Source organism: Oncorhynchus tshawytscha, linkage group LG24 (assembly GCF_018296145.1).
Source record: "Oncorhynchus tshawytscha isolate Ot180627B linkage group LG24, Otsh_v2.0, whole genome shotgun sequence".
NCBI classification, from domain to species: domain Eukaryota; kingdom Metazoa; phylum Chordata; class Actinopteri; order Salmoniformes; family Salmonidae; genus Oncorhynchus; species Oncorhynchus tshawytscha.
Genome location: NC_056452.1, coordinates 16,365,360 through 16,380,289, shown reverse-complemented (window position 1 = coordinate 16,380,289; position 14,930 = coordinate 16,365,360). Strand labels below are relative to the sequence as shown.

Sequence of the window (14,930 nt, the reverse complement as noted above, 5' to 3'; positions counted from 1 at the left end):
TTATGAGCTGTGACATCTGTGTTTCCCACACAAGCACACAACGTACAACCCAGGCGACAGGTTGGGAACACAATTCAGGTTTGAGTTTTTGCAGAGTTGAAGACTCTGAGGCTGGAAAAATCGAACCTAACAGTACATTGCTTACATAGTGTCTTTGTTTGCAAATGGCTGTAAGTCTACCGTAACTGTACCTACCAGACATGCTCTTCACCGAACATGAGCTGCTCTTTCTTTTCCTTTTCGGGCCATCGATCCACCTGCAGAATGAGAAAAGAGAGAGAGAGAGAGAGAGAGAGAGAGAGAGAGAGAGAGAGAGAGAGAGAGAGAGAGAGAGAGAGAGAGAGGGGGAGAGAGTGTATGTGTAAAGGAGGAAGCAGGAATTTAAAACACAGGCAGAGTGGAGGGCATGTCTGCATATTTTATCCTTGAAACGGAAAAGGCGCAACGCTCGCTCACCATAAAAATGTATCGTTTTATTGAAGCAAGGTTAAAAGATTAACGTTTCAGCCCTTCAATGGGGATTTCATTTTTTGGGTTGCACCTCGACTCACGTTGATTGAGGGCCCCCCCACTTCTTTGCATGTTTCAACCTGCCAGTTCTCCGACAGGAACCTTTCAGGACTCTAGCAGTGCTCTAGTTAAGGGGGTGGAGAAAATGTCTGCCTTTCCACTTCAATTTACATTGGAGGGGAAAGCAAGAACAACAACCACACACACATACACCAATGGCGCAAACACGCACACAGTCGGCAACACACAAATACACACCTACGATTTTCAATATCATTACATTTGAAAAATGTTACAGGCGGCCATGTAGGCATTAATGAATCAATAATAGAATCATACAATCAATTTGACTTTGTTTTACCTACCATGACTACATAATGGTAATCATTTATTTGAATGGTAAATCTCTATTGATAAACTGGGTAAATTGTGTGTGTATGGAAACAATCTTACATTATCCTACTGATCAACAACATTTGCATAGAAGTAGAAAATCTCATCTTTTATAAGGTTTTTGGTTAACATTTGTTAGCTTCAGCTGTAAGCTAGCTGGGAAAGTTAGCTTTCCGTGAATGTTGTTTATTATAGAGCTAACTAGCTAGCAGGTTACCGGTATCTTCTGGCTTTGTAAAGTGTTGTAGCCTGTATGGACATTGTTTTGCCTAACAGAAAACAAATGAACTGTTTTAAAATGCAGTGTCGCATTATTCAAGTGTAGTGAGGCACGAGCCAGAGATGCAGCCATTGGCTCAGAGCAATAAGTGAGTAAAACTGGTTTAGAAAAAGTTTCACTGGAGAGGCACAGGGCACTCGAGCTATAAAGGGGACCTCAGCAATGCCGATAGTCAATAGACTAGGAACTATTTATTTATTTAACCTTTATTTAAAGGAAAGGACTATATCGGCCAAAAATATAGTCCGAACCGATCGGTCGTTCTCACACACACACACACACACACACAGCCCATCTGAATAAAGCACACCTCTGTAACAGGAGAACTTAGCACACTTAGCCTGGGAGAGAGTGCACTAATAAGCAACGCTGTAGGATCTATCAGACGTCAACACTAATGTTTCCCTATGGTCCCTCTGCAGCCCTCCAGACACTCCTGAGCACTTCAGCTTCTTGCACCATGAGAAGCTCTTTAATGCCAACTCCAGGTCTGCTAGGGGAGTGGGTCTCCATAAAAGTGTATAAAACCTGATATAGCTTACTAAAGTGAATTTCAACACTCGTTTGTCTGAACTCTCTCTCCCTCTCTGCTCTCAGTAAATAGCGATCGTTGCTAAGGGAATCCTAAGGACATAAGTGGTTGTTTCACTGGCTTCCTAATTGGGATGAGTTGTTTTCAATTACAGTAACGTGGGTGCCACAGTGAGCCTAATCAAGCCTTAAAGGGGCAATCTTCCAGTCCAAATACTAACAAAGTGGACACCCCGCCACTGTTTTGGCGAATAGCTGAGGGATGGGGCTGGAGAAATGTAACCACTCTCAAATTCTTAGACAGAGCCATGGATGCAAGGACTGACCATCCATTATATCAAAATGACAGTTTAACCACGTTTTGAGGCTATACAGTGTTGGTTTATTTTTACCTTTTTTTTTTTTTTTTTTTTTTTTATACAAACATTGGACTAAAACAAGCTTATATTTGGGGTTCTGACGGGGTATATTATTAAAGAATAAATGGGTACACATCCTTCGTTTATACGTCCAAAAATGGATAGCAACTCCAGATAGCCCCTTTAAGGTATTGAACTAAAGGTCTTGAAGTCAACTCTTAAATGTTTCATAGAGAAATAGAATAAAGGTATACTACTGCCGCCTGCCAAGCCTCCATATCTAAATCACACTCACAGGCAATCAATTCAGAAATAACTTGAATGAAAACACAACCTCCACCATCACAGCCGACCCGACAGAGATGAATAAGCTGAACACCCTAGCGGAGCCCTCAGAAGTGGCTAGCCTAAACCTAGCGTCCAGCCCCCTCTCAACTCTCTGTTGTGCCAGCTATAAAAAGATGCCTTCAGAGCTTCACACACAGCTCAAGTCTTCTGCTGAGGCGAGAGTGAAATAGAAGGAAAAACCTACTCTGTGCACTGCTTTTCACCACAACAACAAAAACATCAATTATTTCACACTCGAATGGAGGGAGGCCAAGTGGGGGAGGCAAGTGCCTTTTAGGAACTCAATTCAAGGAGCCATTTGCAGTTTGCTTGGTTGCAGTGTAGGCTACCCACTAGTGCCGTGATGGAAAAAATATTGCGATACTTGGTACATGGCAAAAATGAACTCACGAAGCAGACAAACTATTTGGTCCTTTAAAAACCTGCTGTAATTAAAATACTGAGAGCTATAGCTTGGAAAATAAATACATGTGACTGGATGACAACATAACGATGTTTGTTTTCAACATTAGTGCGGTTTTCCTAAAGAAGTTAAATCCGCTTTGTGTTTTGTTTCCTTGCCACAATACTAACGAGTATCACAATACTGGTATCGTCCCGGGCCTACGGACGGACAGACCAAAGACGAAGCCCGTAGCCCCCAAAAACCCAGCATGCGCTCAGCCAGCTAGACCGGAGTCATGTGACCCACCATGGTCCATCTCCGCTGGGAAACTAAGTATCGCGAAACTGGTATCGTCCCGGGTATAATATCCACCCTCTCTGGGTCGGAAACAGGGGAAATGGAAATGAAGCCTGTGAAGTGACTTCCATTGTCGGACGTTAATAAGGTGATACTCCATCCTAACTCCTCCTCCACATTTACTGGATTGGTTCAACAGTGCAGACGAGAACCTCCCCTGACAGTTGTTTTCCTTCTCGTCAGGACCTGCTACATTAGGTTAGCTAATACCCAACGCCAGAAGCTGAGGAAACATTTTGTGTGTGAATTTGTATATACGTATGGTACGTCGCAAAGCTAAAGGGAAGCTTTTTGAAGTGCCCCTATCTTATGAAAACAATGCTTCATTTGGGTACAATTATGTAAGGAGTTGGCGGCCGAGCAGGTTTTAAACTGTGCCACACTGCTCGGGAATTACAGCACATAGCGCTTTTGCAGAAACATACTGTACAACAGGACTAATTCATAAAAAAAAAAAGTTTTTAACTGCAATGTGATCTTACAAGTTCCAGCACATAGTTGTGTGAATCAGATAGCAAAATCAAAGTTTGATTCCCCAAGGTTTGATTCCCTAAGATTTGATTCCCTAAGATTTGATTCCCCAAGGTTTGATTTTCTGCTCAAAAATCAAAGCAAGCAACATTACTGTAGCAATGTACCATCCCTCAAAAACAACAACACAGGCACAGTGCAATTAACCTGCAAAACAAAAAGTGACAGTCCAAAACATGAAAAAAACATTTCTGACCTTATAACGCAGTGTGAGTGTAGAATATGCATTGCGAAAAGAGTGGCTGGCCTCTCAAACAGCTGGCAAATTGGAGAGACATCTACTGTACAGTGAACCTGCTGCCAGCCATGTTTTAGCTCTGAAAAGACTCTCTCTCTCTCTCTCTCTCTCTCTCTCTCTCTCTCTCTCTCTCTCTCTCTCTCTCTCTCTCTCTCTCTCTCTCTCTCTCTCTCTCTCTCTCTCTCTCTCTCTCTCTCTCTCTCTCATTTCTCTAAATAAACCCCTTCTCTCTCGCTCTCCCTCTAGCCCCGCCCCTGCTCTCTGATTGGACGTGGGACAGCCTCTCCACCTGAGGGTCTGACAACGGGTTTTGGGATGATTGATGGTGGGTTGATATGGCAACTAACAGGTAGCTGTCAGGCAGGCTCTGACCACAAGGCGGGTTCCATGGGTCTATTTCTGTACTTCAGCAACAGAGCCGAAAACGCAATGACTTGAAATGAGGGCGACTTACTTAAAGAGATTTAGAAACGTAGGTAATTGTCGACGACCCAACATTTACGAGGCAAAACAGAAATCGTCAATGCTCGAATGCAGTAATATCAAAGACATTACATTGACGGACCCCTTTAAAACCGGCTCAGATGTCTTTTTATGAAGTAGCCCTATCATGTGACTCAAGTCTTCAGGGACTGAAATACTAAAGTAAACAAGTCGTGTACCTTTAATAGAAGCCTGACTTCAATCTATACCCCACCAGCCTATGCAGGACGTCGGGCCCTACATTTAGGTCCAGTACTACACAGTAGCTTATTGTTCCCAGTGAATTGCGCATACTAAAACCAGAATTGCATCGGATTTCAGGCGTGTAAAGTCTTGTTTGTTAGACAAGTTATTTACAAATAATGCCAGTGAAATCAGAGATAGAAATTAGAGCCATGCACACACACACCTCTCGCTCTCTCTCTCTCTCTCTCTCTCTCTTTCTCAGGTCAGTAATTACAAGCAATTATACTTCTGGCTGTGATAGAGGTCCCTGCCAAAAGGAAATCAAAACATTGTTTGTCTCACATGTCCAATGAATGCGTAACAAGATGACAATAGTGTACTACAGGCATTGTTGCTTCTCATACTGTTTCATAATGAAGCTGGGCTTATCACATCCACTGCTATTCATCTCCCATATGACACAAGGAAGTCGTAAAAGCAATATTGATGTCATGAGAGGAAGGGAAAGCAAAATCGTCTATCCCACGTTGGTTAAACCAGCGTGTGCCCAGTGAGCAGTGACCGCAATTGCATGACAGAAATGGCATTGTTTGGTATGGAAATTGAATTAAGAGTCACAGAGGCTGGAGAAATTCAAGAAGCCAAAATACAACGTGTACAATGTCGGAAAGGGAAAATAAATACCCTGTTTGTACGGCTCTCTCATTCGATAGTGAAGCCTGTCGGTTTCACACTGCAAACCTTATCTGAATAGAGAGGATGAGCGTGTGCGTGCCCGTTTGATAACGGATATGGGCACAACAGCTGTCAGAGAATAATCCAGCCCGTCTCTGTTCTCTACACCACTTCCATTTCCGCCATCTTAATCAGCAATTAGAACAGATTTGATCATCCAATTGCAGTGACTTCGTTGCCACAACGACATCGGCGTTGCCAAATAGCGCTCGGCAAACCATTGCCTACATAAGTAGAATAAGATCGGGCAGTGGCTTTTTTTGGCAAGGTTGAGAACACTAAGGAAACAAAGAAATTTGGTGCTAAGCCATTTGCTACCATCAGCAACCACAGCACCACAAGACATGAAATTACTGTGCGTCTCTCGCTTTATTCCTGCCTCGAGCAAGTGCAAGAGAAGAAGCGGGAGACTTCCCTGCACCAGCCCTGTATTACTTTCATCTACTCTCATCAGAACAGTGACGTTAAAAGGGACAGTTCAGCAAAGTTGCGTATTCAGATATTTGTTGCCTTACCTGAACAGCAGGAGTGACTGCAATCCACAGTTGCTCGGCTAAAGTCATTTCTTTGTTCACAGACTGCTTTCAAGGTAAGGAAACAAATGTATACATCTGTCATTTGGTTCAACTATCCCCAGTTTCACTTCAAAAGGTTCGCAAGGACAACACGGTGAAGGAGAGCTTTAATCACATTCACTACAGTATCAAACAGTTCAATCAACTCCAATGTGATTAGCAAACAGTCCAAATCAGGATCGAGCTCTTTAATTCCTCCCCGTCTTTAATTGACACAGCGACAGCAGGCTTAATTTAGCCCTGAACCTTCACTACACACACGCACGCACGCACACACAAGCCCAACTGCTAATCTACTGACAGGGGTCCATCGCGGCTGAGAAATTTTGTCCGGCTCCTGTGGCTTTCCTTTCATTTGGGCCTGGGTAATATGCCAAAGGGCTCAGCGCCGGGGAATTTGACACAGCATTCCAGGGAGCCGTAGACCCTCTCCGTGGCCCACGTGTCACAACCACGACACACAACACACACAAGCACAACGTAGCATACACACACAAGGGCAAGCACAAGCAAATAAACACCCACACAAGCTCACGGACACACGCAAACACAGACTTTGATGCACGTACTGTATCCAACCGCTCTCAAACACACATCAGTATGCATAAATAATGTAGACACACGTACCACTGTAACAGAACACAAACACCACCACTATCAACCATATAAAACTATAGGCTATGCTACCAGATTGTGGTATCACTCTACCCTAGCCAGGCTGCTCTCTCTCTCTCTCTCTCTCTCTCTCTCTCTCTTCCCCAACCCCCATATTGCTCTCTCTCTTCCTCTCTCTCCCTCTCTCCTCTCCCACTTCTCGTCTCTTCTCTCTCTCTCTCTCTCTCCAATCGCTCGGAGGCAAATCAGACTGACTGATAGTTGTGCTCTTTGAGCAGGAGGAGGTTGCTCTTTGATAAAAGTCCTCGTTCCACTCTGACACAGCCTGACTGGTTGAGACAGAGGAGCTTCCATTTCATTGATGTTGTGTTCTAATGAATGATGACAAGGGAACGACCTGTGTTTGTGTCTGGTGGACTGGCTCCGAGCAGTTAGTAAGTTACACACTCACACGTGTTCAGGGTCGGGAAACCTGGAGGACTAGTTTTTAGGTTTCTTCGAAAACGAGATCACTTTTTTTGAGCTGTTTCAACTTGCAGGCAGTAGACAAAGAGGAAAGAGAGGGAGAAAGAGGAAAGAGAGAAAGAGAGGGAGAGAGGGAAGAGGGAGAAAGAGGGAGAGAGGGAAGAGGGAGAAAGAGGGAGAGAGGGAAGGGTGAGAAAGAGAGAGGAAAGTGAGAGAGAGGGAGAGGAAAGAGAGAAAGAGGAAGAGAGGAAAGAGAAAGAGAGAACGAAGAGCAAGAAAGAGAGGGAGAAAGGGAAGAGAGAGAGAAAGAGGGAAGAGAGAAAAGAAAGGGAAGCACAGCGAGAGAGGGAGCAGAGAGCAGACTTTCAAAACAAAAGGGTAAAACCCAGTAATTCTACACTTTCCCCAGAAGACCCCTAACCCATAAGACCATGTGATCCCTATCCACTGTGTAATGTTAGCGGCAGGGTTATAGCCTGTATGGTTGAGACCAGGAAGTGGGGGACAGGACTCACCGTTTCTCCTCTCCCTCTGATAGGCTAGGGTCCTGCTCCTTGGGCATGTGTTCCATTCACCTTAATTCCATCCAACAGCCAATCATGCGAGACTGAGGCGGGCCCCACCCTCGGACGCTCGCTGGTCATTCGCAGGTAGGGGGGTCAGTCAGTGCGACATCACAGGGTCCCAGTCCGGGCGGGCTCTAGCCTCCGGAGCGACCCCCCTGTGCTTGCCCTAGGACTGACGAATGGACTGGACCGGACAAGATCTATCAATGAGAGAATAGGATATATTCAGTTAGCAAGAACTCCACGTATACAATCAGTTAGCATGACTTCCATACACAGTAAGCGACTTCCATACGTTTGGTTAGTATGACCTCCATGTATACATTCAGTTAGCTTGGCTAAATGTATACATTCCGTTAGCTTGGCTAAATGTATACATTCCGCTAGCTTGGCTTAATGTATACATTCCGTTAGCTTGGCTTAATGTATACATTCTGTTAGCTTGGCTAAATGTATACATTCAGTTAGCTTGGCTTACTGTATACATTCCGTTAGCTTGGCTAAATGTATACATTCTGTTAGCTTGGCTAAATGTATACATTAATGTTACATTCTTGGCTTAATGTATACATTCCATTCTGGCTTAATGTATACATTCCGTTAGCTTGGCTTAATGTATACAATGTACTGTATACACATTCATGTATACATTCTGTTAGCTTGGCTTAATGTATACATTCCGTTAGCTTGGCTTAATGTATACATTCTGTTAGCTTGGCTTAAATGTATACATTCCGTTAGCTTGGCTTAATGTATACATTCCGTTAGCTTGGCTTAATGTATACATTCCGTTAGCTTGGCTTAATGTATACATTCCGTTAGCTTGGCTTAATGTATACATTCCGTTAGCTTGGCTTAATGTATACATTCCGTTAGCTTGGCTTAATGTATACATTCCGTTAGCTTGGCTTAAAGCGCACATTCCGTTAGCATTAGATGGACAGGTTATTGTCATGGGAGAGAAGCGAGAATAGAAGAGGGAATATCATTGACTGCCAATCAACAACAGTGGATACGAATTCTGTTTTAGTGCCAACCATGTTACTCAACAAGGATTCTCGTTCCTTTTTCTCTGTCTCCCTCCTGTACCTAAACAGAACGGACTAGAACTACCATGATTTGAGATGACATGTCCTCGTGTTTCCATAGGGTTCAGACCATAACAGACTTGCCAGAGAGTGGTCTTCCATATGTTGCATTGGCCACATTGTTTATGCAACCTTTCCAAACGCTTCATGTGAGAAGGTCTCACACGTTGGCCTAACATGCATGACCCCTGACTCCTGGCCACACGACGACAGGGCTTTCCAAGAGTTTCTGAGAAACACACACACACACACACACACATTTACATATACACACACACAAGCGACCTATTCAACCTTTTTGACCGCTCCTTCCTCAGCTCTATTCTTCCTCCCCTAATCCCTCGTTCAACGCCTTTCCAACCCCAAACAGAGGGATGGAACGATTGTGAGCACGAGATTGTTGTCAGCAATCGCTAATTTAACAGTGGCACCGCGTAATTGCCACATAATAGTGCGAGTTGAAATGCTGAGATGTCAACGGTGCAATGGACGACATTGCTTCACCAAGCTTACCGTGTTCTATTTCACAGCACGTTGACTGCTTTAAAGCCGGGTTGTCGTGTCATTTTATGGTAAGAAAGTGAAACCTATTGTGTCTTTCATGTATTCCGTTTTCCTCCAAGAGTGGCTGAATATTTTCCATCTATATTTTTCACATGGAAAATCATTTTGCTTGTGTAGGAATCTTCTTCATTGTAAAATGACAGATAAAAATGATCATTGATTTATTTGATCATTGATTTATTTCAACAGTTCCCTCTTCGAGGGCAAAAGCCCAAACCCATGAATCAAGGCGTGTGTACGCAACCCCAGCCTCCGTGTCACACTTAACGATTTACAAGATGTCGACTGATGCACAGGTGTGAGTTTTACTAGCCAACTTCACCATTTACTAAGTTAAACAAATGTTGAACCGCGGCATTAACAGCCTCTCTCAATCTATTTACAGCTTGAACACGCTCCGTGATAAGAGGAACTTGAGACGAACGCATACCAGCCGCACAGCATCATGGGGGAAAAAAGGGAGGGGTGTATGTTGGAGAAGTGGTCGGCCTCCTACAGTGATGTCCTGACCCTGATAGATAACGCTAATAGCTGACCATAATACAGCGGTCTATCTAGCCTTTAATTATCAAGGTTATCGTGCAGAGGTGGGATGCAGGACTAGCCAGACCCCCGTGGACATAATATATATTTCATATTCTACAGCGAGTTCAAGGACATTTCAAGGCATTCTAGTCCAACGTACCATAATGTGATGCAGTGGTTCTTGTAATAGTACGGTGGACTGTTAATAAGAACAAATATAAGAGCTCAGCTGGCCTATCACCTCACACGGCATGTGCTGGTTCAGAGCTGCTAACACGAGACACACACACACGCTGACAGACACACACACGGAATCCAGCGCAACACACGTGCACTGCATAGTCATGTAGTCTCCTCGACCCTAAACCACAAATGTGAGGACAAATTGTGATAAAAAGCTGGATAGGACAGTAATGACACACATTCACCAGAAGGACTATCACAAGAAAACCATTGACAGAGCTATCCCTGTGCTGCTTCTGCATGTACCCGTTGGAACAATTTGTCCGCGGCAATAAAACAGACAGAGGCTAAAGGGACTCATTGTGTTATAGTCAAATGGAGAAAAACAATGCAACCACATCTTGAAGTTCAAGAATGATTTAAAATCGGTTAAATCTACAATACGGTCCAATAGATTAGATTAGATAGAGAAATGTTCTTCTGTCTATGTGCGATGTCCCATTTTCACTCTATGCCCGACCGCTAGCTCATATCTAGCCTCATCAGTGCTGTGGCCTTGCCTGCACCTACTCAGATATCCATGCGTATGCTGTCTCCCTATAGCCAAGGTCAACCCCATACAGACTATCAAACAGCCCACCCCTACTAAAGCATGTTTTATTATTGCATAGGGTTCTGAGAGAGAGAGAGAGAGAGAGAGAGAGAGAGAGAGAGAGAGAGAGAGAGAGAGAGAGAGAGAGAGAGAGAGAGAGAGAGAGAGAGAGAGAGAGAGAGAGAGAGAGAGAGAGATGATAATAAGATTATGGTAGTCAAGAGGAAAAGCAAGATGGAGCACGGGGGAGAGGCTTTCAAAAGACAGAGTACAGCACACAGTAAATCTATACTTTCCTCTGAAAGTGCAGTAAAGGAGAGAGAAGAGAAACAGGAGAGAATGGGAACAGAGGGAGAGGGAGACAGAGGTAAATAGGGAACTTTAATTAGATCACAGTTGGTTGGCCTGAGGAGAGAAAATGAACTTAGTTTTTAGGGCTTACAAACCAATAACAGGAAAAGGGAAAAGAAAACACTGAATAATACATTTAAGGTGGAACGGACAGCGTTTGACCTACTTTGGGGTACAATACAGACAAGACAAACAGACAATCATATCAGTCAAAAATATCAAATTCCTCGTTTGTGCTACAAAACCAACTTTATAACTGGTTTTAAAAATTGTTTATGTTTGACTCAAAATTCCATGATGTACTGTAAGGCCTTGTTGGCAGAATAGATGTATGCGGTACACTGAATGATTCATATAATTCACCAAGACATTTCTTGGTTGTCCAAAACATATTGCTATCAGGTTGTAAATCACAGCTGGTCTGGAACATAACTCAATATTTTGGAAAAAAATGTACAACTGTAATAACTAAGTCATAACATGGCTAATATGCTAGCGCACATGTCAAATACAAGGCCAGAGTATAAATAAGTCAACAGTTGAGTCACCTACTTTATAAAATGACAGTCTGATGTGCTCTCATCTGTGAATTCAACTTCAATTGCGCTGCTTCTATGTGTCCCGTTTACAGCGCACAGCAGAGGGAAAGTGTACAGACACAAGCTACAATCCTAGCTCGGCTACTAAAAACGTGCAGTCTGGCTTTGGTTTTTAAAGCTTGACAAATGAATAACCAAAAAACAAAACCTGAAACAAAACTCCATCCAATGAGAAACATATAGGCCTATTACAGCAACATTTGAGCAGTAGCCTCGGCTGGCTACTCAACTACAAGACATTTTGAGTGCGCCACACAGCAATGCTGCATTCAACCGCACCAGTGACCCATGCAGTTGCAAATAAAGGCAAATCATGTTTTAAGTTTAAATGTTACAATAACCTATAGCTCTGATTTTGTTATTTGGAGTTATTAAATACTTTTTGATTAGGGTTGGAACATATTATGGGCATCTGCAAGCACAGCAGCAAAGGCTGGACAAATAGTATTTATCTATTCTTTTGTTTTAATATGTTCAAATGCTATACAAAGCATCCTGTGTGCATACAGTGCCTTCGAAAAGGTTTCAGACCATCTGCCTTCTTCCACATTTTGTTACCTTACAGCCTTATTCTAAAATGGATTAAATAAATAAAAATCCTCATAAATGTACACACAATACTCCATAATGTCAAGGCGAAACTAGGTTTTTTAGAAATCTTAGCAAATGTATTAAAAATAAAAAACAGAAATACCTTATTTGCATAAGTATTCAGACACTTTGCTTTGAGACTCGACATTGAGTTCAGGTGCATCCTGTTTCCATGAATCATCCTTGAGATGTTTCTACAACTTGATTGGAGTCCACCTGTGGTAAATTCAATTGATTGGACATGATTTGGAAAGGCACACACCTGTCTATATAAGGTCCCACAGTTAACAGTGCATGTCAGAGCAAAAACCAAGCCATGAGGTCAAAGGAATTGTTCGTAGAGCGCCTAGACAGGTTTGTGTCAAGGCACAACATTTCTGCAGCATTCAAGGTCCCCAAGAATTCTTAAATGGAAGAAGTTTGGAACCACCAAGACTCTTTCTAAAGCTGGTCGCACAGCCAAACTGAGCAATCGGGGGATTGTCACTCTGACAGAGCTTTAGAGTTCCTCTGTGGAGATGGAAGAAACCTCCAGAAGGATCATCTCTGCAGTACTCCATCAATCAGGCCTTTATGGTAGAGTGGCCAGACGGAAGCCACTGCTCAGTAAAAGGTACATGAAATCCCACTTGGAGTTTGCCAAAAGGCACCTAAAGACTCACAGACCATGAAAAACAAGATTCTCTGGTCTGATGAAACCAAGATTGAACACTTTGGCCTGAATGCCAAGCGTCACATCTGGAGGAAACCTGGCACCATCCCTACGGTGAAGCATGGTGATGGCAGCATCATGCTGTGGGGATGTTTTTCAGTGGCAGGGACTAGGAGACTAGTACTGTTATAATCTCCACCTGGCACAGCCAGAAGAGGACTGGCCACCCCTCAGAGCCTGGTTCCTCTCTAGGTTTCTTCCTAGGTTCCTGCCTTTCTAGGGAGTTTTTCCTAGCCACTGTGCTTCTACATTGGCATTGCTTGCTTTTTGGGGTTTTAGGCTGGGCTCAGGACCTCAGACTGGGTTGAAGGTTCACCTTCCGACAGGATAACGACCCTAAGCACACAGCCAAGACAACACAGGAGTGGCTTCGGGACAAGTCTCTGAATGCACTTCAGTGGCCCAACCAGAGCCCGGACTTGAACCCGATCTAACATCTCTGGAGAGACCTGGAAATAGCTGTACAGCGACACTCCCCATCCAACCTGACAGAGCTTGAGAGGATCTGCAGAGAAGAATGGGAGAAACTCTCCAAATACAGATGTGCCAAGCTTGCACCCAAGAAGCCTCAAGGCTGTAACCGCTGCCAAAGATGCTTCAAGAAAGTGAAGAGTGAAGGGTCTGATTACTTATGTAAATGTGATATTTCAGATTTTGCACGTTTTTTGGTAAAAACAAATAGGCTATATCTGTCCCGAAAATGCAACTTTTTCTCCTCATATCGTTTTTCAGTGGCTACAGCTGGAGAGACCGGTGTAATTCAGTTAGCAAGCAAGAAATGTGAATAATTTTTCTCGCTAGCTAGCTATGCTGAACTTTAACGACTGTTATCCACAGTTACCATATCTCTTAGTTGTCAATCAAATGTATTTAGCAGGCAGGCACATTCCCATTCAACTGTCAAAACGTGCGTTGGGACCAGCATGCATTGGTAGGCAAACTGCAGAAGGACGAGCAGGCTACTATTCTCCATCGTTTATCAGTGCAATTGTGATGGCCAACTAGCTGAAAAAGTTTGAGAGGGTTTATCTTACATTCCCTTGTTAAATTTGAGCTCATCTTGTTTGCATAATAGGCCAACTGTAGCTCTGATTGGCTGCGTAGACACCGGTCCTGGACAAGACAGATGTTTTTATTCAGTTTTGTTTACTGTAATTTCTATTAATTGTCCAAACGCACAGCCGTTTTCCAACTTTATATTCCTATAGAATTTTACGTCATTCCCAAACATTCTATTGCTTTATGGAACCAACGATATGTAAGTGCTCGCTCTTCAGAACCCCCCCAAAAAAAAAACCCATAGGTGTCACATTCTTCCTGGGAGATTTTAATAAGATTTCATGTTGCTAAAATGCTGTCAGTTTCACTTTAAGGGTTTCAGGTGGCTTATGCAAGTGTGTGTGTGTGTGTGTGTGTGTGTGTGTGTGTGTGTGTGAGTGAGGTGGGTTGTTTTGTGTGTTTGTGTGCATTTTTGCGCTTGTACTGCATTTGTGTGCTGTGTGCTTACATGAGTGAATGTGAGCGAAAATGTGTGCGTGTATATACACATATAATCTTTTGCCACAGACGCTGTATCTCTGAGAGTCTGGCAAGCGTGACTAGCACATGTAACAAGACACATAGGTATATACTGAATGTGCAGACAGCTACAGTATGGATCTAGTCAAGTGGGGGATGATTACTTGAGAATAATCAAATCACATTTTTATACACGGTAAGGACCGACGCTGGAGATGAGAAGCCAGTACAGGGAGTGAACATTTAATGGAAAATGGACATCAAACAAAACAAGAACAGGATCTGGGCGGGAGGAACAAAACGACATGACGACAATAATGCTGACGGGGAACAAACGGAGGAACAAACAGATATAGTAGGGGCAATCAACAACGTGAAGGAGTCCAGGTAAGTCCAGTGACCGCTGGTGCGCGTAATAATGGAGACAGGTGTGAGTAATGAATGGTAGCCTGGCGCCCTCAAGCATCAGAGAGGGGAAGCGGGAGCAGGCATGAGTCTCATACATGCCGAATATAACCTTGAAATGCTTACTTACGAGCCCCTAACCAGCAATGCAGAGTTTTTAAAAAGTAAGTAAGTGAAATTGGCTAAATAAATTAAAGGAAAAAGGCTTTATACAGGCGGTACTGGTACCGAGTCGATGTGCAGGG

At 43.4% G+C, this 14,930-nt stretch overlaps 1 protein-coding gene across 3 annotated transcripts in view; it reads right to left on the bottom strand.

Moving 5' to 3' along the window:
- The window catches only part of LOC112223551 (thyroid hormone receptor alpha), a 162,563-nt gene that overhangs the window by 22,364 nt on the left and 125,269 nt on the right, over positions 1–14,930 (bottom strand). For 2 of the 3 annotated variants that reach the window (XM_024386627.2, XM_024386628.2), the window contains 2 exons: positions 7,507–7,757; positions 196–257 (listed from right to left, as the gene is read on the bottom strand). In XM_024386627.2, the coding sequence (XP_024242395.1) occupies positions 196–257; positions 7,507–7,562 (118 nt within the window). In that variant the 5' untranslated portion in view covers positions 7,563–7,757. Of the gene's footprint in view, positions 1–195; positions 258–3,890; positions 4,074–7,506; positions 7,758–14,930 lie in introns of those variants that run through there. The other variant, XM_024386629.2, reaches the window with a different exon arrangement.